This window comes from Xiphophorus couchianus, chromosome 16 (genome assembly GCF_001444195.1).
Source record: "Xiphophorus couchianus chromosome 16, X_couchianus-1.0, whole genome shotgun sequence".
In the NCBI taxonomy this organism is placed as follows: Eukaryota; Metazoa; Chordata; class Actinopteri; order Cyprinodontiformes; family Poeciliidae; genus Xiphophorus; species Xiphophorus couchianus.
In genome coordinates, this window is record NC_040243.1 from 327,592 (window position 1) to 354,672 (window position 27,081).

Here is a 27,081-nt window from a genome sequence, read left to right on the forward strand (position 1 = left end):
ATTTATTTCCAGACCTTCAATATTAGAGTTTTTAATTGTTATTGCAAGTAGTTCTGTGACTAAAATAAATAAGAGATTTATATGCTGTATGTTTGTCCTGAACTTGATCTTTCTTAGCTCCACTTTATACCAAACTAACTGTTAGCTGCATAAAACAGATGGTTTTATGGGTAAAAATCATGTCTCTACTGGTCAAATAGATTGATAAATTGATTATTAAAACGTTTTAATGGGTATTTTTTGTCATTTTGGAAATATGGCAAAGTTCACAGAGCGAGCTGTCTGTCGCAAAAATACAGAATAAATCAGTTTTCAAAAGTAAAGTATGGAAATAATTTTGGTTTCACTGAACATGAGGTTATATTGAATTTTCTGTATTCAACAAGTCACAACAGAATAAATATCTCCAACAGAAATACCTGAACTGAACCTTTAAAAGATTCTGTTTAGTTGTAGTTTTTAGCAGCAGGATGCTAAACAGGGACCGGTCCGCCATTTTGGATGTGAAGTTACGACCGTTCTGTCCCAACCCTGACCCCTGACCCCTGATGTGACTTTGACTGAGTCCACACTTCATAGGGCTGAGCTTTGGACCGGGCCAAGTAGTTCTGTGACTAAAATAAATAGGAGAGGTGAGATTCTGCAACCTTGTCTGATTCCCCTTTCTACTTTGAATCTGGGCCTTGTGACAAAGACACACAGCTGTTGATATGGTTACCATGTTAAACACCAATATCAAGAAAACTATTTCCATAACCAAAACGTCTCAACGTGTTAACAATAAATTGATGTTCCACAGATTTGTCTCGTATTTGTGACATTTTGTTTTTCTTTCCACAGTTCATGATTATTATTTTTATTTCTTCTTTTTCTGCTCAGTTTATCAAATCAAACTTTTTATTACTAATGTTCCTACGGTCAAGATATTTTCTTTGAATTTTCTATAAAGACCAAAAAACAGAACATTGCTATAAATCCGCTTTTTAACTCAAAACGCCACATGCAGCAATGAATTGTGGGTAATACACTTCGCCAAAGTCCATAAAAATGGAGAATGTGGGACACACTGCGACCTTTAACCTCCAACATGAACGGCATCTGAAGGACAGGAAGGAGGAAGGGACAGGATTTGGACCGGACCGAACCTGAAAGGTTCTGGTCAGGTTCACAACCAGATCATCCACAAGGAAACCGAAGCAGATTGGATCAGAACAAAGTTCTGGGGAAGGAAGTGGATCGGTACCAGAAATGAGAAAGCAGAAAAACTCCTGCTGGTTTAACATGAACAGCCAATCAGGAGACTTCTCATTACTGGCTGCTTAGAGCGTCAACCAATCACAAACCCACCTCAGCCTGGAGGTCCGATCGGTTCCGACCGAGTCTGAGCACAGATTCACCCAAAGACCCCACTGCTGAAGAAAAACCATGTGGGAGTTTAAAGAAACTGATATTAGCACCAGAAAGGTACGGGGTGCCATTACTGCCAAAAACTAACAGCAATGATCAACTTTATTTATCCTCTTATTATTATTCAAAGTTGCATTTTCACTGTTAATAAATGTCAGTTTCAAACTAAATGTTTAATGAGCTAGCTGAATATTTAGCTAGCTCAGAGCTAGCTGAATATTTAGCTAGCTCAGAGCTAGCTGAACTAGCTGAGCCAGTGAAACTGCCTGGTTCTACATCAAAACCCAGTAATACAAACAGAACCAGTCCAGTTGAAACATGTCAGTTTTTTATTCCTTTCGGAGCAATGACAGCTGGCTGTAAGGCAGAACATCACCAGAACCCGGCTGGTTCTGGTTCTGATGCAGCAGAACCAGAACAGGAGCGGGAGGCCCACTAATGGTTCTGTTGGGTTTCTTCAGGAAGAAGAAGACGGTCGGTCCGATCATCTCACCTGGAAAACAGAACCAGGAAGAGGTTACCGCTTCATTCATCAGAACCGGTTCTGGTCCTGCTGGTTCTGATGCTCAGAGCAGGAACCTCTGATCCAACCTGGAACCAGTCTGGTCCAGAACATCTCCAGGACTTACCAACGGTCCGAGCGGACGGTACCTGCATTCACTGGGCCGGGCCCGGTCCGGGCAGCGCCCCCAGCAGGCCATTAGCGGTGGTGAACAGGTTGATGGGCGACGAGCCGTCCGTGATCAGAGTGGACTTCAGACCCAGAGACTGCAGCATCTTCACCTGCAGAGGAACACGGCGCCTCGGGTCAGAACCGGACCACGACCGGATCGTTTCCGGACCCGCCCGCAGCTTCAGAACCGTACCTGCAGTTCCGGCCCGGCCCGGGCGATCTCCTTCAGCGTGTCGCTGCCCAGACTCTCCATCATCTGCCTGAAGCGCTGACTGTCCAGCTGAGACAAACGCTCCTGCTTCTCCACCTCCAGGCGGTCCAACTCCTTCTTATAGCTCAGCTCCTGTTCCCGCGCCTTAGCCAGCCGCTGGAGCTCCGCCTCCTGAGAAGCAGCAAGACGGACAAACAGGAAGACATTTCATGTTGGAGCCTCTTCTAATGACCAGAGCGTGCAGGAAGCCATTTTCGACCTTTGGAGCCGATTACCCAAAGATCAGAAACAGAAAGTGGGTTGAACTGAAACAGGAAATGGTATGACAGGAAGTGTCATGGTGAGAAACAGGAAGTGTACTCTGGTCTTGGCATGAGAAACAGGAAGCGCGGCAGCGACCAGAACCCCAGAAGTGTCAGCGTACCGCCTCGATGCGCTGGGCTTCGGCTTTCAGTTTGGCCTCGTTGACGGCGGCCTCGCCTCGGATCCGCGCCGCCTCGGCCTGGGACTGGGCCTCGGCTTTGGCCGCTCCGGTGCTCTCCACCGAGGCGCTGAAACACAGCAGGGAGCGGGTCAGAGGAGAACCTCAGCCATCTAGATCGGTTCTGCCGGTTGGAACCCGGCTGACCCACCTCAGCGCCTCCAGCTCCAGCAGCTCCTTGCGGGCCCGCTCGGCCTCGGCCTGGTCGGTGATCTTCTGCCTCTCCAGCTTACCCCGGGCCTCCTGCTCCAGGCGCTCCGCCTCGTGTCTGCAGGGACAAACGGAACCCGATGAGCGAGGCCGACCCGTCGCGGCGGGTTCTGATGACGTGGCGAGTGTCGGACCGGGCCGCCGCCTCCTGGGAGTTGGTGGTGATCTCGATGGCCAGCTGGACGCTCTTCTGCAGGGCGTCTCTGGTCCTCTGGTCCACTGGCTCCACGGACTGGATGTCCACGCTGCTGATCACCAGGTTGTTCTGGGCGAAGCGCAGGCTGGGGCGAACCGCCAGCTTCTCATCGAAGCCGAACACGGCCGAGCAGATGATCCGGTTCGAGTTCTGGACAGACAAAGCTAATGATAGCTAATCCGCTAGCAGTGGCGCTAATAATAGCTAATCCGCTAGCAGTGGAGCTAATGATTGCTAATCCGCTAGCAGTGGCGCTAATGATTGCTAATCTGCTAGCAGTGGCGCTAATGATAGCTAATCCGCTAGCAGTGGATGCTAGCATTGCTTAGCAATGATTGCTAGGTGGTTTATAGCCTAGCTTCCCCAGATGAATTCTAATTTTCTCATCTCTTTTGTAAACTACCAGTTGAATAAACATTTGGTTGTAAACTTCAAGTAGACATTTATGTTCATGCTCTTATTTCGAAGCGACTTCAAAATAATTTCATTCCATTTCCTCACCTAAAAACTACAGAATCGGACCTGGACCCGCCTGGACTGATTGGATTGGGCCTGACTGGGAGAAGCCCCTCCCCCTGATCAAGCATGGGGCGACAGTGGGAAGGAAAACTCCCTTTTTACAGGAATAAAACGCCAGCAGAACCAGAACCTTTTCAGAAATTGTCAGTCGATTAATCTCTGGTTCTGACCCAGTTAAACAGGATTCTAGGTGGAAGCGGGTTCTGACCTTGTGGAAGTCGTCAAACTGGACTGAGGCGATGGCGCCTCGGATTTTAGAGGCGATGGCTTTACAGGCGTCGCCCACGAAGTCCGGGACGGAGAACAGCGCCGCGGCAACGGCCGGTTCTGCTGGGATCTTCACGGCAAAGTGCCTGAAGGACAGAGATTGACTTCAGAACCAGAACCGGGACAAATGTTCTCTGATCGGTGCCTGGTTACCAGTTGTAGGACAGCTGCAGCTGCAGGCGGGCGTGGTCGGCTGTTTCTATGGTGATGATGTCGGTGCAGAAGTCGGGCCCCAGCAGCAGGCAGATGGCCTTGATGACGTTGGCCCGTTTGGGTTTGTCCCCGGACAGCGACAGGACGGTGAACTGCTCGTCCGGCCCCAGCATCACCATCTCGGGTCCGAACACCACCCTGCAGAGAAACGCCGCCGCCGTCAGCCGATTCCTCGCCCGCCGCCGCCAAACGCCCCGAGGACGGCGCCTCACCTGGCCTTCTTCTCCCGGTAGTCGTAGACCTGCACGGCGGCGTTGTGGGGGACCCTAAAAGTCACCACGCGCGTCTTGTCCCTCGGCCGGCCGTCCTCGCCGCCGTGGCGACTGGAGCGGTCGGCCAGCGGGTCGCGGCGGGTCGCCAGCAGCGCCTCCACGTTGGCAGGAAGTTCCTTCTCCCACAGCTCCTCGTCCTGGTTCAGCATGTAGGTGTGTCCGATCACCGCGCGCACCTGAGGGTTATCACCATGGCAACAAGGAAAGTGCAGAGGGTTTCAATGTGTAGTTCCAGTCGACAATGTAGGAAGCACAAAAATAATCACAGCTGACAAGGTCAAAGGTCAAAGGTAACCCAGGCGGAGAGGCTGGCGATAAGGAACTGATACTCATCGGTCCGGTACAGAAGCCCTGAAAGGTCAGGGGGGAAAACCTTTGACCTGATTTTATTTTCTCAGCTTTATTAGTCGTGTGAAGAAAAATAACAATATTTTAAAGTTTGTTCTTTTTGTTCCCAGAGGAACATTTTGTTCCTAAACATCGACATCAGGGCAGGAACGATTCCTCGAATGATTACTAAAAGAATCATCTACAAAAGCCCTGATTAACATTTTTTAAACTTCTTTATTTCCTTTAGAAAACATTTGTTCCTTTTTCCGATTGTTAAAAAGCCTTTGGATTCAAGTGATGCCAACTCCCGCCTGCAGGTGGCAGCATTTCTCAGCTGCTTTCTGCCTCAGCCTGACTGTGTGTAGATCCAGTCCACAGAAATCCAGTCATTTAAGTTTGTTAAAGAATAAAAATGATTTTGTTCTCTATGTAGATTTTGGAAGAAATCAGAGTGAGAACAGGACGGACTGAAGATGCTGGACATTTAGATCCTCAGGTAATCTCCAGTAATATGGATTATTATATTCCTGAAAACCTTTCACAGAAAGTTGCTTGGAAACTGGCCTGAACTTTGAACGCTGCGACTAGAACTGAATATTTGAGCTTAATCATCATTTGACCTGCAGCATGTCTTAGGCCCCGCCCCTTCCTGCTCACCTTTCCAGTCTTGATGTCCCGGACGTAGATGCCCTCGTTCTCGTCCAATGGGATGGCGCGCTGCGTCAGGAGGACCTCCACGCTGGCGAGGGGGACGTACTCCAGGGGGCCGCGCAGCATCCAGCGGTCTCCGGGGCGACGTAGGATGCCGCTGCGCCGCGAGCGCTTGGCGCTCTCCTGCATCAGCTCCTCCTCTTCCTCGTCCTCCGCTGCTTCCTCATTCTGACAGAGAGAAGGGGAGCGGGGGAGGATGGAGAGAAGGGTTAATGCGGCGATGCATCGGAGAGAGGGACGGGGCGAGCGAGGGGGACGGGGCGAGCGAGGGTTAGGGTTCTGCATATGAAACCAGGACTGGAAATAAAATGGTTGAGACAAGAAGAGGAAGAGGAAGAGGAAGAGGAGCGTTATGGAGACATTTTGTTCTGATCTAATGACTTTCAGTTTATGGAGATAAAAAGCAACAAAACTCCTGAACAAGAATGGTGGTGGTGGTGTCATGCTGTGGGCCTGGTGCAGAAACTGGATGGAAAAACAGCCAGAAAGGGGCGTATGAATATATATGAACCTGTAGGTGGATTTACAAAAACGGCTTAAACAAATCCTATTTGTTTAAACAAATCCTATTTGTTTACGCCGAGTCATTTTAACACAAAGTCGGCTTCACTAAACAGGTTCTGGTTCTGGTTCAGTGACCTGCTGTTACAGAACCAGATCTGTCTCTCAGTGATCAGTTGGATCTGATCCAGGCAGAGGATGGAGCTTTTCCTTCAACTGAGGCCCGTTTGGTGAGGATTCCTGCCATGAACCACGCCCAGCGTTTCCTGGAAGCTGCAGTCAGAACAATAATCTGAGGCGTGGCTGCAACCTTTCAGCAGAAACCAGGTCTGCTGTTCGACCCGGTTTCGCCGGGCCCCAAGATCCTCCACTCAGACAATTCAGAGGCCTGATCCGCTCTCAGGTCAGAACCGGCTTCCTGCCGTTTGTTGGATCCGTTCTTCTGCTTCAGCAGCTTCACATTTAAATCTGTTTTCAGAAGCAGGTCAGCAACAAAGTTCTGGTGTAAAAACAGAACTGACCCAAAGGAACATTTCATTAGACGACAAAAACAGAGCAGCTGGAGCTCTGAAGGAACCAGACAGAGGGGGAACCCTCAAGAGCAACTGAGAACCAGAGGGCACCGCTAGCTGAAAAGCTAGCTGCGCTAATGCTAAAGCTATATAAAAACACATTATTCAATGAAAGATTATGCTAACTCGCTACCTCAACACAGTATTTAATGGAAGCTAACGCTAACTTACTAAACTTGTACAGTATTCGGTGGAAGCTAATGCTAAAGCGCTTAACAAGGTATTTGGTGGAAGCTAATGCTAAAGCGCTTAACAAGGTATTTGGTGGAAGCTAATGCTAAAGCGCTATGCCTACATGGCGTTTATTGGAAACAATCCAATTCAACCATGTTGACATCCTAAAACCTGAAGGCAGATTTCAAACTTTATTTCACTGAAAGTTTGAAGGTGAAAATGCAGCTAAATCCAACAAATAGAGAAAAGCTCTTCTGGGTGGCAGAAATTAAGAATATGTCAGCTTCATCCCTAATCCAGAATAACAATCTGCATCCAGGACAGAATCGCGTTGCTCCTCACCTCCGTGTCATGAAAGGCCTCCACGGCCCGCAGAACCAGGCCTTCCTCCTCCGACAGCACGTACACGCTCTGGATGCCGTTTTCCAGCTCCTCTCCAGGCTGCAGGAAAAATGAGCGCTCCCCCTGCAGGACGGAACAGGAACAGCAGGTCCGTCAGGCCCCGGATCTTCACTCAAGACTTTGATTAAATCAAACCGCTGGGAGATTCACAGATTCATTTATACCTTTCTTAAATCTTTCAGAGAAACATTAATAATATTTGAGAAGCTAATTTCAGACTGATGCTGTGCTCACCTTCACCACCTTCTTCTGGCCCAGCTGAGGCTTCCCATCGGCGCCGACCGGGTCCAGGATCACGCAGTACTGCCTGCTGCTCAGGGTGGTGACGTTCACCACCCCCACCACCTCCTCGGCCACAGACGGGACGTGCGCCTCCCTGTCGGCCATGGTGACCAGCCACTCCTCGCCCGTACGCCGCTCACGCCCGCCGGCGTCCTTGAAGGGCCGCAGGGCGCGAACATGCAGCGCTTTCTGGAAACAAGACGCAGATCTCAGTCTGGGGAAACTCAAAGTGTTTCATAAATACTTTAGTCTGTAGAACATCACAGCTGCTGCAGAGTTTAAACAGGCTCCGCCCCCTCCCTCTCTAAGCTCCGCCCACCAGCTGTGAACATGGGATCTTTAAAAGGAAACCGATTTTGCTCTTCCAGAAACTTAAATTTAAAAATTGAGGGACTTTTTGGTGTAACTGGATTTTATTGCTTTATTTCAGATCTGATGATCTGTAAAACAGATATTACTTATGAACAACAGCTGGGTTTAACCCCAGTCTTCCCAGTTCTCCCAGTCTGCTGGTTACTAGACATTCAGGTGAAGACAGGCTGGACGTACGGCTTCATTATTTGCTTCTGCTCGGCTTTCCTTTGTCTTTCTCAACAGTGGAGGCGCTTCGCTCCTCACCAGCTGCTGCATCTAGGAACCACAGCTCTGGTTTCGCAGCGCTCTGATTCTCACTCTGCCTGGAGGAAACGAACCGCTGAGTCTTAAACGAGCACAACGTCAGTAGAACGGCTTAGAGGATTTAAAGTTTATAGATTTAAAGACGTTTCAGGACATTTTTTAATTTCTGTTAAAACTTCTACAAAATCTGAAAGAAAATGCAGGAAGCTGAAACACTGAGGCTACATGGGTTCTGCAGAGCGCCGGTCCGCTGGTTGGAAATGCTAAGGCAGCGACCTTTGACCTATCCTTGCTGTTTAAAAACTGCAGATAAAACTGGACGGCAGACGGTGAATCAGAAGATCCAGATATAAAATAAGAAAATCTGCCTCCGAATTCAAACCCAGACTGAGAATCTAACGCCGCAGTAGAAAACAGTCTGAACATGAGGAGGTTCAAAGGTCAGTGGCTGCTGGAGTTTTAGGGCAGGATGTGACTGACTCACATCCTGTGGTTCTGGTGACGATCTGAGAAACAACCAGAGCTCTGAGGCCCACAGGTACAGCGCCACCTGGTGGCGCTGAGCTCCGCAGGTCAAGGATTAGAGGGAGAGGACACAGTAGAGGCGGAGTCACCTTGTCAGTCAGGATGAAGGCGTTGACGATGTCGATGACCTCTTCGTGAGCGCCCGGCAGGTACGCCCCCACCTTGCTGACCAGCCACTCCTCACCTGGACAACAGCAGGACAGGTTGTCCTTTAGAAGCGTCTCCTTAAGGCCGGCCGCTTCCGTCCAGTTGGACGGTTTGGACCGTTACCTGTGACTCTCTGGACACCGCCGCGGTCTTTGCCTTCCTTTCGCGCCCTGAGCCGGATGGCCTGGTTCTCCCGGATCACCGTGGCCTTGATGGTCTCCAGAACCACCACCTCCTTCCGGGGGATGTAGGTCCCTGAGAGCGCGACAGGAACCGGAAAAACACAGAAACTCTTCAGGTTCCCCTCAAACGCCTGAAGTTTCTAACAGTTCCCAGGCCTGTCAAAGTATTCAGGGTGAAGGAACAGCCTCTATCGGGACCCAAGACCGGATGACCCCTGACCTGACCACACCAACCTGGACCTTCGAACAGCCACTCGTCTCCAGCCACCCGCTTCACTCGTCCCTCGTCCTCAAAGTCCAGCAGCGCCTGGAGACGGAGCGCCGTGTCCGGGTAGACGATCTGCAGCGGCGTCACATCCTGGAGGAAAACACGGAGCGTCAGACATCCAGAACCAGACCAGGACCGAACCGGGCCAGGATCAGAACCAGACAAGTCCAGCTGCGCGACGTTCCCCACCTGCTGGATCTCCTCTCCAGGGTAGAGTGGGAACGGGTCCCGGGTCAGCCGGATCTCCAGGTCGGCATGGCGCAGCTTGGCCTGACCCGATTGGTCAAAGAGGACCTCATTGTCGTCGTCACGGGCAACGGGATTGGACACCACGCAGTAGTGGCGAGGCGGGACCATGATCATCCGGACCGGCGGGAACAGAACCCTGAAAGACCAGATCCAATTTCAATCCCAATAGGAAGTTAAACAACCAGACGGATTCTGGAGAAACGTTTCAGGTCTGAACGCGTCCCGGCTTGGCGTCGGGTTTCCGGCGATGCGTTTAGGGAAACCCTGAGCTGGACTCGCCTCTCGTTGTCCTGGCGGATGTAGGTGAGCGGTCCGATCTCCACGCGGGCGATGTTGGTGTTCTGATCCAGGACGTGGATGTAGTGATGCGGCGGGATCCGGATGATGGACGAGTTCACCTGCATCTCCATCTCTGGTCCAGGATTTCCTGCTTTTCTGGACATGAAGACGGTCAAGTTCTGCAGAGGACAAACGACTCCGGTTCATTCAGATCCAAAGTGAAACAAAATCTGATTTAATAAAAAATCCACATAAATTAGTTTAACAGATAAAGACCATTTGATCTGATGGTTCCCTTTACTGTCCGAAGGTCAGAAGAACAGTTCGGTTCAACAGTTCGGTTCAACAGTTCGGTTCAACAGTTCGGTTCAACAGTTCAACAGTTCGGTTCAACAGTTCGGTTCAACAGTTCAACAGTTCGGTTCAACAGTTCGGTTCAACAGTTCGGTTCAACAGTTCGGTTCAACGGTTCAACAGTTCAACAGTTCGGTTCAACAGTTCGGTTCAACAGTTCAACAGTTCGGTTCAACAGTTCGGTTCAACAGTTCAACAGTTCGGTTCAACAGTTCGGTTCAACAGTTCAACAGTTCGGTTCAACAGTTCGGTTCAACAGTTCGGTTCAACAGTTCGGTTCAACGGTTCAACAGTTCAACAGTTCGGTTCAACAGTTCGGTTCAACAGTTCAACAGTTCGGTTCAACAGTTCGGTTCAACAGTTCGGTTCAACAGTTCAACAGTTCGGTTCAACAGTTCGGTTCAACAGTTCAACAGTTCGGTTCAACAGTTCGGTTCAACAGTTCGGTTCAACAGTTCAACAGTTCAACAGTTCGGTTCAACAGTTCAACAGTTCAACAGTTCGGTTCAACAGTTCAACAGTTCAACAGTTCGGTTCAACAGTTCAACAGTTCAACAGTTCGGTTCAACAGTTCAACAGTTCGGTTCAACAGTTCGGTTCAACAGTTCAACAGTTCGGTTCAACAGTTCGGTTCAACAGTTCAACAGTTCGGTTCAACAGTTCGGTTCAACAGTTCAACAGTTCGGTTCAACAGTTCGGTTCAACAGTTCAACAGTTCGGTTCAACAGTTCGGTTCAACAGTTCAACAGTTCGGTTCAACAGTTCGGTTCAACAGTTCGGTTCAACGGTTCAACAGTTCAACAGTTCGGTTCAACAGTTCGGTTCAACAGTTCAACAGTTCGGTTCAACAGTTCGGTTCAACAGTTCAACAGTTCGGTTCAACAGTTCGGTTCAACAGTTCGGTTCAACAGTTCGGTTCAACAGTTCGGTTCAACAGTTCAACAGTTCAACAGTTCGGTTCAACAGTTCGGTTCAACAGTTCGGTTCAACAGTTCGGTTCAACAGTTCAACAGTTCGGTTCAACAGTTCGGTTCAACAGTTCAACAGTTCGGTTCAACAGTTCGGTTCAACAGTTCAACAGTTCGGTTCAACAGTTCAACAGTTCGGTTCAACAGTTCGGTTCAACAGTTCGGTTCAACAGTTCAACAGTTCGGTTCAACAGTTCGGTTCAACAGTTCGGTTCAACAGTTCGGTTCAACAGTTCGGTTCAACAGTTCAGTTCAACAGTTCAACAGTTCGGTTCAACAGTTCAGTTCAACAGTTCGGTTCAGGTAAATAAAATCTGTAGTTTAGTTCAATAATTAAGTTGCTCAAATCTTTATGTTTGAAAATAACTTTAATTTTATTTTCTCTTTGTTCCTTTTAAATTAGTTTGGGCTGAAATAGGAAATATTTAAATTTTTTTAACCCGTTTCAGTCTGGTCTGTTCTTGAATTATAAAAGTTACATTTATTCATTTCATATCTTAAATCTGTTTTAGAGGGCCAGTTTATATTTCAAATATATTTTTAGGTTTGACTGAATTTGTCTGTAAAACTCATTTTTAAAGTAAATTTCTCTCTAATTGATCATCATCAGAATCACGAGAGAACCTCCAGAACCAACAGAACCTCAGCATGTCAACATGTTCATCATTTTCCTCAGTTAAAGATCATCTCCGATCTTCACTGATTTCTGAGGTTAAAATGTTGAACGATTCAACTTGAATAATTTCCACTGAAATATGAAACGTCTCTCCTGATTGGTGCTTTGGTTTGGGTCAACCTTCAGAACCAGATCAGTTCCTGGTTCTGAAGGGATAAAGATTATTTCCATCAAACATCTGCAGCTTCATAACATCAGTAATAATAAAAACAGAGAAAATGTTTTCCTGTCATAAACTTTTTTATTTCAGCCTCTGAACCAATAAGCCAGATGCTGCGTTCAAGATCAGCTGGGAAATTAGAATCCTTTCCTGTAAACCTGTCAGGACGTTTAATAAAAACCGTCAGAGATCTGCTTTGTCACCTTGCTGCGGTTCTGCAGAGGTTCTACTGTGAAGGGTTCAGGAACCGCTCAGGTTCTGTAGCTCAGATCAAACATGGAGGTCAGATTAATGGTGTCTTTGCTGCGGTTTTGTTGAGTCCAACTCCTGGTAGGTTGGGGGAAAACTCAGGTCCAAAGTTCAGGCAGAACCAGGTCCTGCCGGGTCTGTTCACCTCAGCTGGTTGCTGGAACCAACAACCATCTGGTTCTTCGCACCAGGAATTGGACTCATCAGAACCTGTGGAGGTTTCAACGTAATAGAATCATGCCAGCGTTTTGGCCAGCCTGAGGAGGTCAAAGGTCAACTCCAGGGCTGATGATGAGACAATGGGACGAGGAGGATCTCATCAGGAAGAGCAAACACACCTGGAATCAGAGGTGTTCCCAGAGCCACGCCCCCACAGCTCATTGGTCGGTTCCACAAAGCCACATCAGCAGCAACACTTGCTAATCAATTCAGGCCTGCTTCTCCTGGTGGCTAACGCTAACAGCTATCGGCCTATTTCTCCTGGTGACTAACGCTAACAGCTATCGGTCTATTTCTCCTGATGACTAACGCTAACGGCTATCGGGCTGTTTCTCCTGGTGGCTAACGCTAACAGCTATCGGCCTATTTCTCCTGGTGACTAACGCTAACAGCTATCGGCCTATTTCTCCTGGTGACTAACGCTAACGGCTATCGGGCTGTTTCTCCTGGTGACTAACGCTAACAGCTATCGGTCTATTTCTCCTGATGACTAACGCTAACGGCTATCGGGCTGTTTCTCCTGGTGGCTAACGCTAACAGCTATCGGTCTATTTCTCCTGATGACTAACGCTAACGGCTATCGGCCTATTTCTCCTGGTGACTAACGCTAACAGCTATCGGCCTATTTCTCCTGGTGACTAACGCTAACGGCTATCGGGCTGTTTCTCCTGGTGGCTAACGGTAACAGCTATCGGGCTGTTTCTCCTGGTGGCTAACGCTAACGGCTATCGGGCTGTTTCTCCTGGTGGCTAAAGCTAATGGCTATCGGTCTGTTTCTCTGCTGGTGGCTAACGCCAACAGCTATCGGTCTATTTCTCTTGGTGACTAACGCTAACAGCTAGGTATTGCTAAATGAGATTCAGGCCACCAAATAAACCTGATTCTGTCTTCCTCTATGTGAATACATTAAAGCTGAAACGTTTAAAAAAACAAGCATGAACTTGTTAACTAGTTATATGGACAATTGAAACCACATTTCTTTTTATTTATTTTTTACAGATAAAAGCAGAATATTAAAATGTTTTCTGTAGCTAATAGAACAAAAGTAAAAATCAGTTTTCATAAATAATAAAGTGATAGTGTCATCATGGACCAAGCATGTCTCTGAATGAAAAGGCTTGTGTGATTGATTGAGTTAACCTGATCATTTTACTGTAATTTACCAGAATTGGGTGTGAATTAAAGCTGTTACTGTCTAATTAAACTGTTTATTATTCTTTAAATGTTTATTTATATGTTTTTTTATTTAAAGAAGAAAGAGTCCAGAATACTCACTTTCTGGAATAATGCATGATAGTTATGCTGTGGTTTGTATGGTAACTAACTTTTGGCACCTTTGGACTTCCATATCTCCTACGGAGACTAATCAGTACCAGCTGCTTCTTTAAGTGGAGAAGAGAAATCTGCCAAGCCTCGTTTTCCTCACAGATAAACAGCAAATTGTCCTTAAAATATTAAATTAAGACTTTGATCCTACAGATGAAGCAGAGCCGCGTTTTAATAGTTTTAACGGAGTTACGTAAAGTCTCAAATAAAGCTGGAAATAAAACTGCTTTAATGTGGTGGACGCAGCGGGTTCAGAGCAAGCTCAGTGTTCCGGTACCGGACTGGTTCGGCTAGAGTTCACCGAGCAGAATATTTTCCAGAGAAGTGCGGAAGTGTAAAGTGACATGCGGAAGTGCCGCGGCGGCTCTTACCGGACTCAGGGCGCAGACAGCAGCGCAGGCTCCGCTCTTACGGCTCTGGATCGGAGGACCTGGACGAACCTTCACGGCGAACCGGGACTGAGACCAGAACTTGTTCGGTTCTGGGAAGGGACGGAGTGGGCGTGGCAGCTGAGGAATGGAAGGGTCACGTGGTTTACGGTCTGCAGCAGCTGCTGCGTCACCAGGTCAGGTAGAGATTTCTCAGGTAGAATAACACTGTAAAAAATAAAAACAACTAAACCAGAACCTGTAAAAGCGACCGATCCACTAATCACACGAAAAGGAAGGCAAGACTTAAAAATTAAAATAAAATCCTTTTAATAATAGTGTGGGCGTGGCTTAAAGTCTGAATGTAACCTGAGGGCGCGACTCTGCAGGAAATGTTTGGTTTCCTGCAATAAGTCTTTAATCTAAATGGAAAGTATTTCCAGACTTATCTACCCTGCATATACATTAGGAATAAACAATAATTCAGCAATCAAATCTATCCACAGGATGAATTTTGACTTTATATGGAAACAGAAAACTCACTAAATCAGAAAAGGTAATTTAACCAAACAGTTTGAAGATGAAGAACTGCAAGATATTGAATCTGACAGCATGAACTTTAAAAATAAACTGGCTTCGGTCATTTCTAACAAATCAAAATGAATTATGGTTCCATATTCCAAGTAAAATATTTTCAAATCTTGGTGGAGTTAATTTTCTTCTTAGTTGTGACTTTGACTTTAAAAAACTGCCTGTTAAACTTTCCTTCTTTCACCAGCAAGTTTTATTATATTGGAGATTAATCTATAAACATAACTATAGCCCACACAATACTCCCTAAGGAACTGCTGTTACATAAAAATTAATAATAAATCAATCTTTGCACATAATGGGCTGGAACAAGGTGTTTGGTCTGTGATGCATTTATTAAATAATGGAGGGATTCAGTGTTAAATATAACCTGCAAATTAATAAAAGTGAATTTTAAAAAATGATTAGTTATTCCCCCAAATATTTTATGCACAGCTAAATGTTTTTATGAGAACCGAGATTACAGAACCTCTGATCCACCTGGACTTCTGATTAATGGACCCAATATCACAGATAATAAACTAAAAAACTCAAAAATTAGGGAATGCTTTACTAGGACTTTGTTTACTTTTGTATCAAATCCAAATTTTATATCGCATTTCTTTTCAAAGGTTCAAATAGTTAAAATTTGAACAAATTACTTAAATCTTCCTCTTCCTCCAAAACCCAAGGAAGTCCATTTAAAATCTTTTCAGGTGTTTTTCCCTCTAAGGAATCCTTAGACTTCGATTTGCTATTGATGATAAAACTTGTTTATTTTGTGACATCGAGTCGACTGAACATCTTTTCTATGAATGTGTTTATTGCAAAGTTTTCTGTTATAATGTTCACTACTGGCTTTTCCCTAAAACTCCAAACTTACCTGAATTTTCTCAGAAACATTTTTGGGACTCTGAGAAAAGAAAAGAAATTTGAAAGGCTACTAAATGTAATAATTATCTTGGGCAAGTTTTTCATTCACAAATGTGTTTTTCTTAAAGCCAAACCATCTTTCCTCACTTTTCACAAGGAACTCTGCCTCCTTTTCTTATCTCTAAAATTCATGGACAGAGAACAAGATGCAGATCTGGATAATATGATAAACTATTTGAAACTGATGGAAAACCCCTGCTGGGTTTTTTGTTTCATCCTCTCTGTAAGTATGGAAGCAGCCTGGTTCGGCTTCTTCAAGTTTTTCAGGTTTGTGTTCATCTGATGCCGATACCAGGTTTGTTGTGTATGATGATAATAAAACAAAAATAAAAAAGTCTTTAATCTGGAATTTAAAGGGACAGTGTTCATTTCCTCTCAGGTTGGTGGCGGCAGCTCAGGGCTGATCTGTGCAAACCGCAGATAAAAACTGTGGAAATAAAAACGTGTCATCATAAAAATATAAGCAAAACGGCGATTTTAATGCCACCATAAAAAAACAAGAGGACAAAGCTGTAAATAATGACTGCTCTTATTTTAGGAATAAATATTTACAACGCTGATTCCTCCCAGACTGACGGAAACCAAATCATCTGATTGGATCACCAATAATTCCTACATTTAAATAGCGCCCTCTGCTGGACAACAACATGAACAACACCTCTGTCCTCTAACTTTATTTTTATCCCGTTTCAACAAAAAACACAGTAAATATAATATAAACAGAGTAATGAGTTTAAGTTAAAATTCAGACACCATGACAACACTGGCTGGTGACTTCCTGTGACTGTTTCACAATAAAAGCCTTTTAACGTAGAGCGGTAGAAGACAAACATTTTTTTAAACCACTCCTTCCTGTGATGATGATGATGATGATGATGAGGAGGAAGGTGATCGTGGTGGTGATCCGGACCAGAACCAGAACCAGAAGGGTCGCAGCATGCCAGACAACAGTAAAATATTCCCAAAATAAACTTTGTACAAAACTTGGGTTCGTTTTTGCTGATGGTTAATAAACATCTTTAGATTTAAACAGTTTTCAAATCCCAAAATAATTCTGATGGCCCCGGCTCGGTTCTGTTGGAGCGCAGGAAACGATCAACTTCATCCGGTGAGATTCTGCTTCTGATTTCATTTCCACGTTTTGACATTTGAACATTCAGTAATTTAGAAACAGAAATCACAAATTTAGCAGCGTTGCTGAGCAACAGCCCATGATAGCATGCTAAGCTAATGCTCCCAAAGATCTTTTTACAAAATTGAAAGAAAATCCAGAAGGTGTTGAATCCACGGAGAGATGGCGAACAGTTTGACTCCAGCCAGAACCCGGTCCAGTTCTGGGCCTTCGGTTCTGCTCCAGGACCGTTCATTTGACCTTTCACCTCCCTTTCTCCAGCTCCCTCCTGACGGCTTTGTTGGACTTTGGGTTCAGTTTAACTTTCTTAAACTCGGGTTAATTCTCCCCAGACTTACTGAAACAGTGCCAAAAGAACCAACGACTGATGGCTCAAATTAGCATCCATTCTTCAATTGTAAATGTGGCCGTTGACCGTCAGGCCAGAAGGTAGGAGTGTGAATAGTCCATGTTGGGGGTGGGTATCTATGATACCAGCAGGAGATCAGATCTCCTGTAGGTAATGCTCTTCAGTCTAGTTTTGAAGCATACATGAAGTGTTTTTGGAGAGATGTGACCTTTTGCAGCTGATCCATGATGTTGTGCTGCATTATCCAGTCTAAGTCTAAGTCTAAGGAACAATTGTGCAACTGTGAAATGCGTTGAGGCCATTACCAGGGTACTTATAAGGTAATGGCCTTATTTACAGAACAAAAGCAATCCTTCAGGTCATTTGGCCTATCTCTAGCCTGCATAGGTAAATGTCAAAGTGGACTAACTCCAGCACTTCTAAGAAAGTTCTCCAGAACTCGGCTGAGTTTTACCGGGTCAAGGCCGGTTCTGGATGGTTCCACATTTGATAAGACATGATGTGAAGTTCTGGACCTGGAACCAGAACCGGGAACTTAAAGAACCCGACGGAGCTGCAGAGCCACAACATGGCTTCCGTTTTAAATGTTGGTGCAATACCAGCGGTGGCCACCAGATGGCGCCACACTGCAGCGTCTTCCTCAAAGAAACAACAGAACTTTAACATGTTTGTTACTGAAACATGACGAGCTTTGTCTGCTGATGGATCCCAGCAGAACCGTTCTGGACCTCATCATAGATCTAAACAGACTGAAGGTTTTCTGGCTGCTAAATTATAAAGACATTAAACTTCCAGGTTAAATATCTAAAGTATTCATGGATCTGGCTGAAAGGTGCTGCAGCAGCAGGTCCAGTTCAGCGCTGCTGTTCTCTGACTGCAGCCCGAAGCAGGCGGAGCGGCGATCCTGACGTTAAACATTTAATCCAACATGGCGTCCAGCTGGTCGGCCAGGTCGTCGAACATGTTGCCGATGTCGTCCAAGATGGTACCTGCTGACCTCACAGAGCTCCCCCTGCTGGTGAAACCAGAGACAGACGGTTAAAGTAGAGGAGAGAAGCGTCCAGAGGAAACAGGAAGGATGAATATTCACCCCTCACTGCCGTCCTGGTTCAGCTTCGTCTCCACTGCCTTCAGAGCCGCCGCTAGAGAGCTGCTGGTCTGGTCCAGTCTCTGCTGGACCTCTTCCGTCTCAGAAGACGACTCAGAGGACAGAGGACTCCCCACGGGTCTCCTGGCGGCCAGAGAGGGGCTTCTGGGGGCCGGAGGACCCGGAGCTGTCGGCCCAGGGACTGCTGAGGAGGCGAACGCCACGCTTTGGACCACACTTACTGTCAACGTGAGAGAGGACCGTCCTCCTGAAGAACACGACACGAGAACAAGTTTCACACCGACGGCTGTCAATGTTTGGGTTAAAGAAGACCAGCAAGTCCTAACCCAGTCTGGTCCAGACCAACAAGTCTTCTACAACACTGCAAGTCACAAGTTAACTCTCACAAGTCCTTCAATAGGTCAGGAAGATTTGACCAAGTCTCACAACTTCCTCTACAAAAACATTCTGTTCTAACAAAATTTGAAAGTCAGAGACAGAAAATCCCAGCCAAGCACAGTTCAAGATCCTAAACAAAGATCAAGTCTCCAGCCCGAGTTCTAACCAATAAATGAAAAAGTTAAGTCACATTAAGAAACTCAAACTGGAAAGGCCCAGATAGACCAGAAAATCTCAAGGAAGGTAAGTTCTAACAACATATCAAGTCAAGACAGAAAGAAAAGTGAGAGATGACACAGAAATTACAACCTATCAACATCATGGAATCTCAAGTCAATAGTGGAAAACACTCAGAGATGGATTTCTTTCTAGTAACAAGCTGAAAATCCCAAACAAAATTGGGAAAAAAAACAATAAAAAAATCTGAGATCGGCTTCATCTCCTAAGGAGAGAAAGTATGTCCTAACCAAAGCAAAACGAGTCCCAAGTTAAGACTGGTACAAGTCCACCAAACACTGAATACAATCAAGACAAAACTAGTGAATCCCAACAAAGACAGGAAATGCTACAAGATTTTACAGACTCATTCAAGACCGGCCAACCTTGAGACGGGAAGAGTCCAGTAAAAACCAGGTAGTCTCAAGTCAAAACGAGTCAGGAAAGACAAGTCATAAACCAGGACCAAAACATAACAAGTCAAGAGAATCCAGACAGAGGCTGCTATGAACTTCAAGTTAAGACTGAGAAGTCAGAAAACGCAAACCAACAATAGCAAGGCTGGGAATATCCAAAATGAAGACTGGAGACAGGACAGGTAACCAAAATCATAAAGCCTGAAGTTCAGAGAGAAGTCAAGTCCAAATAAAGACCTGGGAGGCTCTAACCCTGAATCGTGACTGTCAGGGACTGGTGAATGTATCAACATCAGGCTGAAGCCATTCAGAAGCAGGATCCCTCATTAGGTTCCACCTGAAGAGACAAGCAGCAGAAGCCTGAACCCTGCTGGTTGCCTCTTTGAACCGTGGAGTTCTGCAGGTATCTGGAGTACCGCCAACCAGAGAACCGAATGGACACATTCCTCAGAAGAGCTCTGAGGGTTCTTTAACCTTCAGAGGTTTCAAAATGTATTGTTGTGATGAAGGTGTTGGTGTCTCACCCTGAGCGGCCAGCAGACTGTGGCGAACAGGTTTCGGGGTGATGGCGGGTTTTGGTGAAAGAGAAGGTTTCAGAGGAGACCCTGTCGCTGGGCTGCTGGGCCTCTCCAGACTGGCCTCGCTGATTCTCAGGTCCAACTGGTCCTGGTTCCTGGATGGGGGCCTGCTGCCACCAGACTCGGACCCTGAGGCTCCGGATCTGACCGGGGAACCCTCGCCCTGCTCCTTGTCCTTGGGTTTGTGGCGCCTCTTCACCGTGTCGGACTCCTTCAGGTTGAACTCGGGAACCTCCAGAGCTTTGGCCCCTGGTTTGTTTGGTGGCTCCAGCACGGCCTCAGCTCTGGGGGGGCCTGGAGCTTTGGGTCTCTGTTTGATGGTCAGGTTGCCTTCTTCGGCGAAGGGGATGCACTCGCTGGAGCTGTTCTGGGGAGACGAAGATCCGTCCAGGCCTTGAGCCTTCGGTTCCTCCTCCTCAGAGTCGGACTTCAACATTCGGTCAACCTCTGCGCTGCTGCTGGTTTGACTGGGAAGACATTCGCTGTGGACCTTCCTCCTGAGCTCTGCGGTCTCCCTGGCCTCTGACGCAGCGCCGTGTCTGGGCCCTGGGCTGCTCTCCAGAGAGGCGGTGATGCTCCTGACGCTCCCTGGGCTGTCGGTGACCACGCCCCCAGAGGACGAGGTGGGGCTGCTGTCGCTCAGCTCGCTGCTGGTCGTGCTGCTCACTGAGCTCAGCCTCTTCGGCGGCGGAGGAGGGGGACCCTTTCTGCGGGCACGCACGGCAAACGACTGACTGCGCCCCACATTGCTGTTCCTGTCTGAGCCGGACTGCGACCGGCCGGGCTGGCTGCGGCCGGGCTTTCGGGTCAAGGTGGCGTAGGACGGAACGTCAGACGGCGGAACGGTGAGGTCGTCGTCATCCTCGTCCGGCTCTCCGTCCGACAGCGCGTAGCGGGTCTTGCTCTGGGTGCGCCGGTTTGGGGGCGTCAGGGTCCGGTGGTGCTCGGATCGGGCCGTCGGATTCAGGTTGGTGGAGCCACACTGGGAATGCAGGTAGCTGAAGCCTTTCAGAGCCGGGGAGGCGCCGCGCAGCAGTTTGGGTTTGGCCGGTATGGCCGGGTACTTGAAGACGGTGGCCGTCCCCAGGGGCACCTGCTTGGGCAGCGGCTGATGCTGCAGCGGCCGCTGGTCCCAGCCCTCAGGCAGGTTCCTCTCCCGGGCCGGGCTTCCCTCCAGGCTCTCCTGGGACCAGCCACGGGGGCCAATTGAGGCAGTGGGTGGCTCCTGAGACCGGCCGGAGCCTCTGGACCGGGTGTCAATGTTCTCCTGGCTCTGCGACATCCCCACGGCGTTCTCGACCGCCAGGCCTTCGTTGCAGCCTCCGTAGTGACTCACTATGGCGGTCTGTAGCTCTGCGCTCAGCTCGCTGTCCTGGAAGGTCACCATGATGGGAGTGTGAGGAGAGGAACACTCGCTGCTGGCGTCCGGAGACTCAATAGCGACCAGGTGGAGCACTCCAGGCGCTTTACGCCGCAGCGTCCCAGCGCCGGTGTCCGCCTGCAAGATGGCCCTCTGGATGTCGCTCAGCTTCTTCACCGCCAACATCAGCTTCTTCTGGTGGCCTGCAGAGGAAATGGAGCGTCAGAAAAGGTTCTGACCCGGACGGTGCGTGGCTCGGCACGTGGCGGCGCGGCGGCTCCGGACCCAGCTTTGTGATGCCGATCTCCTGCAGGTCCTCCCAGGTCAGGTCTTTGACGATGCTGATGGAATCGTAGCCATTCTCTGACAGCTTCTTGTGGTACTGCGGGAGGCCGATGGTGCTGAGCCACTCGCCAAGGTCCGACTGGAAGGACAGGACGAAACGGGTCAGAACAGAACCATAGAGGCGGACGGGCTGAGACGGATCAGAACCAAACCATGGGCTCCTGCAGGTCAATACTCACAGGGATGTACTCCGGCAGCCACTCTGGGATGTTCAGGTTGTTGATCTCCATGGAGATCTTCTTCCGGTGCCCCGGTTTGGTGACGCCGATGGCGGTCAGATCCTGAACAGGAAACGCATCAGAAACAAGAAGTTGGTGGTGTGATCCACTGGGTCGAGCCTCTAACAGGCTTCTGGTGGATTCACCTCAGGAGTCATCCGGCTGATGGTGGGAACGTCGTAGCCAGCGCTCAGGAAGTTCCCGGTGTACTGCTGCAGCTGGAAGTCGCTCAGCCACTGGAAGATGGCGTCCGCATCCTGGGACACAGAGTCAGGCAGTCCAAACCCGGTTCTGATCTGGTCCAAAACCGGTTTTGATCCGAAATACACACACTAACAATTCAGTTAGTTCACTCTTTAATGAAAAACAACATCAATAGAAATGTTTAATTTTTAATGATTTTATATCTGAAACTTATTAGCACTGAAATTATCCACAAGTCAACTTGATCACAACAGAAATATTTTTAATAATTACCCAAATCAAAATGTAATGGTATTAAATAAATTAAACATTATTTCTTCTAAATCTAGAAAAAACATAAATTAAAAAAATATATTTATATATCATTTTTGGGCAAATTTTTCCAGAAAATATTCTTCAAAAAGTACAAATGATAAGAACTCTGCAGATGAAACTTATTTAATGTTTCTGATCATCATCACTTTTGAGTTTTTATGTAACAGTAATAATTTATTCAGGACGCCCCCTGCGGATGTCTCCCTGGGAGAAGAGCCGGGACAGACCGGGTCCAGTCCTGATCCTCCTACCTTCCCCTCCAGCAGCTGCTGCGGACGAACGAACTGCTGCGTGAAGCTGGGCTCTGGCAGGCGCTGCACCGTCACCGTCTGCCTGCGAGGGGCGCCACCTGCAGGACAGGACAGGCTGAGCAGGGACACCTCACTGCTGAGTTGAGGACGCAGAGAAACCCACCTGCAGGACTCTCTGCCTGTCTGCTGGGGTCAGCAGAGGCTCCTGGATCAGCAGCAGGGGGCGCCAGCTGCACAGCAACAAAAACAAGTTCAGACTCGGCAGAGCTCAGCGGGAGACCAGAGAATCTGATGTTTATGACGTTATTACAGAGACATGAAAACCACTGATTTATTTATTGGATTTAATCTTTTAAATGATTTATGAGAAACGGGCTGTTCGGACATTCTGGATCGGTCTGATTGTACCTTGTTGTCATGGTGACCGGTGGGGTGCTGCTGCCCGTTGGGAGCGCTGTTGCTCTCGGTGCTCTGGCCGCTGCCAGCGCTACGGGTGCTGCCCACGCTGCCGGTGCTGCCCACGCTGTTCCTGTCCCCGGCTGCAAACACAACAACAGACCCAATAAAGGTGGGCGGGGCTTCGGGGCGGCGTCAGGCCGGGGGTGCAGCCGTCTACAGATGCAGGGCAGCGCGGCTGCAGTAATGCAAGCAGCCAGGCGTCTCGATGGAGGCGTCTCCAGGTCTTCCTCGTCTTCGTTCGTCAACTAAAACCCTCTGAGATCGACATGCAGCAGCTTCTGTAGTGCAGTTACATCGCAGTACGACCTGCTGTCGCCCCCTGTGGCAGCCGTGAGGATTGCTGTTAGCATGAGGCTCTGATTTCAGCGTGCAGCAGTGAGTTTTGGACCAGACACACCAAGACGACCAGCGCATCTCCTGACCAGTGGCTTCCAGTACGGTTGGTTCGGTCTGCTGGACCCAGCAGGCAGAGGCCTCTTATTGGTTGAGTGTTGACCAGTTACCATGGTTACCGAACTTCATGATGCTGAAAATCCATTAAATCATGAAGGTACCAATTCTACCTCATCGTGCTGGAAGCGCTGTACCTGAAGCTGAAGGTTCAAGAACAGAACCCTGAGGAACGCCTGCAGTCAGCGCTAACACACAGGCATAAGCTGAGCTGAATCTGGAGGCATTTACTCCAAATATGCTCCAGTTTGGAGAAAAAATCTTTTAAAGTCAGAGTGGTAGAAGTATGGAGCAGCATTAGGGCCAAAGTTAAGACAACAGTCCAGCGGTGGCTACTTTCTTGTTGGATGCAGCTGCATCCATTCTGAATCTGGCTGCTGATAGGCCGGCACTGGCCAAGGAGAAGGAGGCTACTTACTAGTGATAGCTTAGGACATGCTAGTGACTAGCATGATTAGGCTAGAGTGAGCATTACGGGGGTTAACACACATATAGTTTTCTTTAAAGCAAACATAGAAGAGATGCATCGACATGTTCTTTTTCCTGAGTTTCCTGTAATCCAACATGACACCTAGCATAAACATGCTACATTACATGGAACTGAAGTTGGCTTCTGATTCGTCAAACAGCTAAAGGGCGATTCCACCTAATTTTTCACTGCCTTGAGCAACTCTAACTTTATTGGTGCTGGCCTATTATTGATCGGATCACTAGCCAGATTTGCCAGGTGCTCGCTGTTAGCCTGTCCAATGCTAATGCTAGGATATCCTAGGCTAATGCTAGCCTATCCAATGGTAATGTAACCCTATGTATGCTACAGCAGAGGAAGTAGGCAATTCAGTGCTTCACCAGCCAAAGCATGCTAGTTCCAAGCCTATCCAACGCTAACACTAGCTAATCATGCTAGTCAGTAGCTTCTCCAAAGCTAATGCTAGTGAGCAGTCTCCTTCTCAGTTAGTGGTGCTGGCCTATCATTAGCCAGATCATTAACTGCCTGCAGACTGGGAGCTTCTAGCAACAAAAGCACCGCTGAATGTGAAAGAGTCTTAATTTGGTCCAAACACTGGAACTATAGAAGAACCAGAGTCAAACCGTCTTTAAATGTCTGGGTTTCTACGGAATGGTGAAACATCCAACAAGCTTTGGAGAAGTTTAAAATTAAGAAGTTGCTCTTCACAGTAGATGAGGCCAGAACTGATGTCCAGAAACCAGAACATTGGTGCTTCTGGAGGTTGGATAGCCTTTGTGCAATTTTCCCTCGAAAGGTCATAGGTTAGGGTCAACGCTATCACAACCTGGGCCAGCGGTGCTAATATCACATTATTCCTGTAGTCTGGGTAAAGGGGCTCCTGTACCAAATAAATGCCAGGAAACACTCAGGGATCAGTCACTGCTGACTGACCAGCTGCAAACTGGGGCACACACACCTCCAGATTGCACCTAGACCTGGAAGCAGACGATCACAGATAAAATGTTGGAGTCATTCCAGACAGAAATATAACAGAGGAGGTTTTCCAGACTGAGGCAGCTCTGCTCTGATTGGCTGAGGAGGCGGGCGCTGGCGTCTCGGTGCGTGGGATCCGGGCTCAGCGGGGCAGAAGCTCTGGTTCAGGGGGGCTTACCGTGGAACGAGTCCCTGAGAACCCAGACGTCCTCAAAGGGACACCCAGACTGAGACTGGAGGCTCGAAGACGAACCTATCAAACACAGAGACGGACCGGGTTCTAATTGGGCCTGAGGCGGTACCACACAGCCAGCAGCTTCTGGGCCTTAATGAAGCTTTGGCTCCAAACAACGGAAACGAGACGAACTAAAGTCCAAAGTTTGGGTCAGAGATCAGAACCGGTCCGACTGAAGACAACTGGGGACGCTCGCTGGGCGCGAAACCAGAACCAGAACCGTTCCCGGTGTGTGTCTTGAGTGTGTGCTATACCTGCGCAGGTCGCCAGGCCGTTGGGCAGAACCAGGTGGGTGGGCGGGGCATACAGACTGTATGAGTCGTCGGTGTGGGGGGCGGAGCTTAGGCTGGAGGACAGGGGGGGTCTAGACTGGTGCTGCTGGCGCTGGGTGGGCAGAGAGGCGTGCCGGGACAGGGCGCCCCCTACAGGGCGAGAAAGGAACAGAAGGAGGAGGAAGGAAAGGTTGGTTAGAGGGAGGAGTCAGTCTGGATGGAGGAGCAGGAAGGGGAGGAGCATGAGATGGAGCAAGCAGCTGATTGGTTCCTGCAGAGGCAAACAGACCCGACAGCCAGAGCCCACCGGCGGGCCGGCCCAGAAAGCTTCCAGAACCCAGCCACAGTCAGAACACGCCGGTTCCTGATGTTCTGGTACCAGAAGCTACACTGAAACGGCTCTGAGTTAAAATGTTCCGGAAAATAAAACCGATTGATCAGTAAGAACTTCAGAACCACCAAACACCAGCAGGATTAAACCAGAATAAACCCTGGATGAAACAAACAGGAGTATTTCCAGTTAAAACCAGAAAAAACAAGAAAAAAAAACAGAATTAAATGAAAGTAAAACCAGAATAAAACAGGCCAAGTCCAGTTAACGGCAGAATAAATGAGAACCGAGTCAGAACATAGACCAGGAGGAAATGCTGAGCTGGCATTGATCATGTGATCAATTACATCAGAGCTGCCATCTTGGCGTCTCACTAACCGTTCCGCCTGCTGATCACCTCCACGATGGACGGAGGGAAGAAGCCGACCCGGTCCGTTCCCCGCTGGCTATCGTGGATGTGGCCCTTCCAGCGCCCGTCCAGGTGCTGCTCCAACACCTGCAGGGGGCGACACCGAGCAGCTGGCATGAAAACACCTTCAGGGTGAGAGCAGGAGATTTGGACTGACAAGCAGAACCAGAACCAGGGTTCTGTAACCAGGCTGTCTGGTTTGGTTTTAACCAGAATTTAGTTTCTCACTTTATGAATCATCTATGCAGCTACAAACAAGCTGGTTTCTGCTGCAGAACCTGTTTAGTTCTGCTGGTGGATCCTCATGGATCGTCTCAGAGTCCGAATCCTGGATCAGGACACAATCTAGAAATTCTTTTTCTAGACCAGAGGAGTCAGGGATTGTCAGGTTTCTGATTAGACATTATCAATAAAGATTTATTGATAATTTACCTGAATTAAATGGAATTAAAATGTTGGACTGAGATGTTGTTCCGAGTTCCACCACAGGGTGGCGGTGCTTCCCCTGCCAGTCCCCACAGAAACGTGTAGAAGATCACAAACGGTAAAGATTCTAGATTTTGTTTACTTCTAGGTTGTTAATGTTCACCAAGCACATAGATATGATCACCATTAACCTTTATCATGCAATATTTGTTATTCCATTAACCAGCTTCAGGTAAACTCTGCTTAAAGAAGGAAATAACTGTTCTACTCTGTTAGCATCTTTGCGCTAGCATGCTAGTAGCCCCGTTAGCTTAGCAGCTAACTGCAGGTGTTTTTTGGTATGTTTCCTTTTAGCTCTCTGTTGAATGAAACATCATAGAAAATTGTGAGTTTCACTCAGAAATGAACATATAGTGAACAAAAATCTGTTAAATATTTTAAAAGTTCTGGATTTTTACTAAAAAGTTGTTCATGGTGGAATTATTAGGCCGTGAACTTTGCTATTCAACATGTTTAAAATAATACAAACGTGAAATAAAGACGTGATGATTATTTGTAATGGATTCCAGGCTTTCAGAAAGTCTGCTCTCCTGATTTACTGACTGGGTTTGTAACCACCGTCTTCTTCAGCTGAGTCCTTCAAATCAGAACCAGAGACGTGGTTCTGGTACCA

General features: G+C 47.8%; 2 protein-coding genes across 7 annotated transcripts in view; both read right to left on the reverse strand.

Moving 5' to 3' along the window:
* Window positions 1-1,713: 1,713 nt before the first annotated feature.
* mvp (major vault protein) lies at window positions 1,714-14,172 on the reverse strand. 2 transcript variants are annotated; one of them, XM_028041667.1, is made up of 18 exons: window positions 14,013-14,172; window positions 9,690-9,868; window positions 9,351-9,546; window positions 9,128-9,251; window positions 8,835-8,966; window positions 8,654-8,748; window positions 7,374-7,610; window positions 7,080-7,202; window positions 5,437-5,658; window positions 4,390-4,625; window positions 4,118-4,315; window positions 3,906-4,050; window positions 3,117-3,328; window positions 2,924-3,040; window positions 2,716-2,842; window positions 2,274-2,462; window positions 2,059-2,190; window positions 1,714-1,900 (listed from the first exon to the last, which is right to left on the reverse strand). In XM_028041667.1, the coding sequence occupies exons 2-17, from the start codon at window positions 9,851-9,853 to the stop codon at window positions 2,065-2,067; spliced, it is 2,643 nt and encodes an 880-aa protein (XP_027897468.1). In that variant the 5' UTR covers window positions 9,854-9,868; window positions 14,013-14,172; the 3' UTR covers window positions 1,714-1,900; window positions 2,059-2,064. The 2 variants fall into 2 exon arrangements, with proteins under 2 accessions (XP_027897468.1, XP_027897467.1); XM_028041666.1 differs by having other exon boundaries at window positions 2,037-2,190.
* A 3,196-nt stretch (window positions 14,173-17,368) lies between these two features.
* Window positions 17,369-27,081, reverse strand: part of caskin2 (CASK interacting protein 2) — a 39,537-nt gene continuing 29,824 nt past the window's right edge. The window contains exons 11-22 of one of the 5 annotated variants that reach the window (XM_028041662.1): window positions 25,952-26,057; window positions 25,225-25,392; window positions 24,914-24,988; window positions 22,791-22,921; window positions 22,546-22,612; window positions 22,383-22,480; window positions 21,759-21,869; window positions 21,574-21,675; window positions 21,335-21,473; window positions 19,636-21,252; window positions 18,084-18,348; window positions 17,369-18,008 (exon numbers count right to left, since the gene is read on the reverse strand). In XM_028041662.1, the coding sequence (XP_027897463.1) occupies window positions 17,912-18,008; window positions 18,084-18,348; window positions 19,636-21,252; window positions 21,335-21,473; window positions 21,574-21,675; window positions 21,759-21,869; window positions 22,383-22,480; window positions 22,546-22,612; window positions 22,791-22,921; window positions 24,914-24,988; window positions 25,225-25,392; window positions 25,952-26,057 (2,976 nt within the window). In that variant the 3' untranslated portion in view covers window positions 17,369-17,911. Of the gene's footprint in view, window positions 18,009-18,083; window positions 18,349-19,635; window positions 21,253-21,334; window positions 21,474-21,573; window positions 21,676-21,758; window positions 21,870-22,382; window positions 22,481-22,545; window positions 22,613-22,790; window positions 22,922-24,913; window positions 24,989-25,224; window positions 25,393-25,951; window positions 26,070-27,081 lie in introns of all 5 variants that reach the window. The other 4 variants (XM_028041661.1, XM_028041660.1, XM_028041663.1 and 1 more) reach the window with 4 other exon arrangements.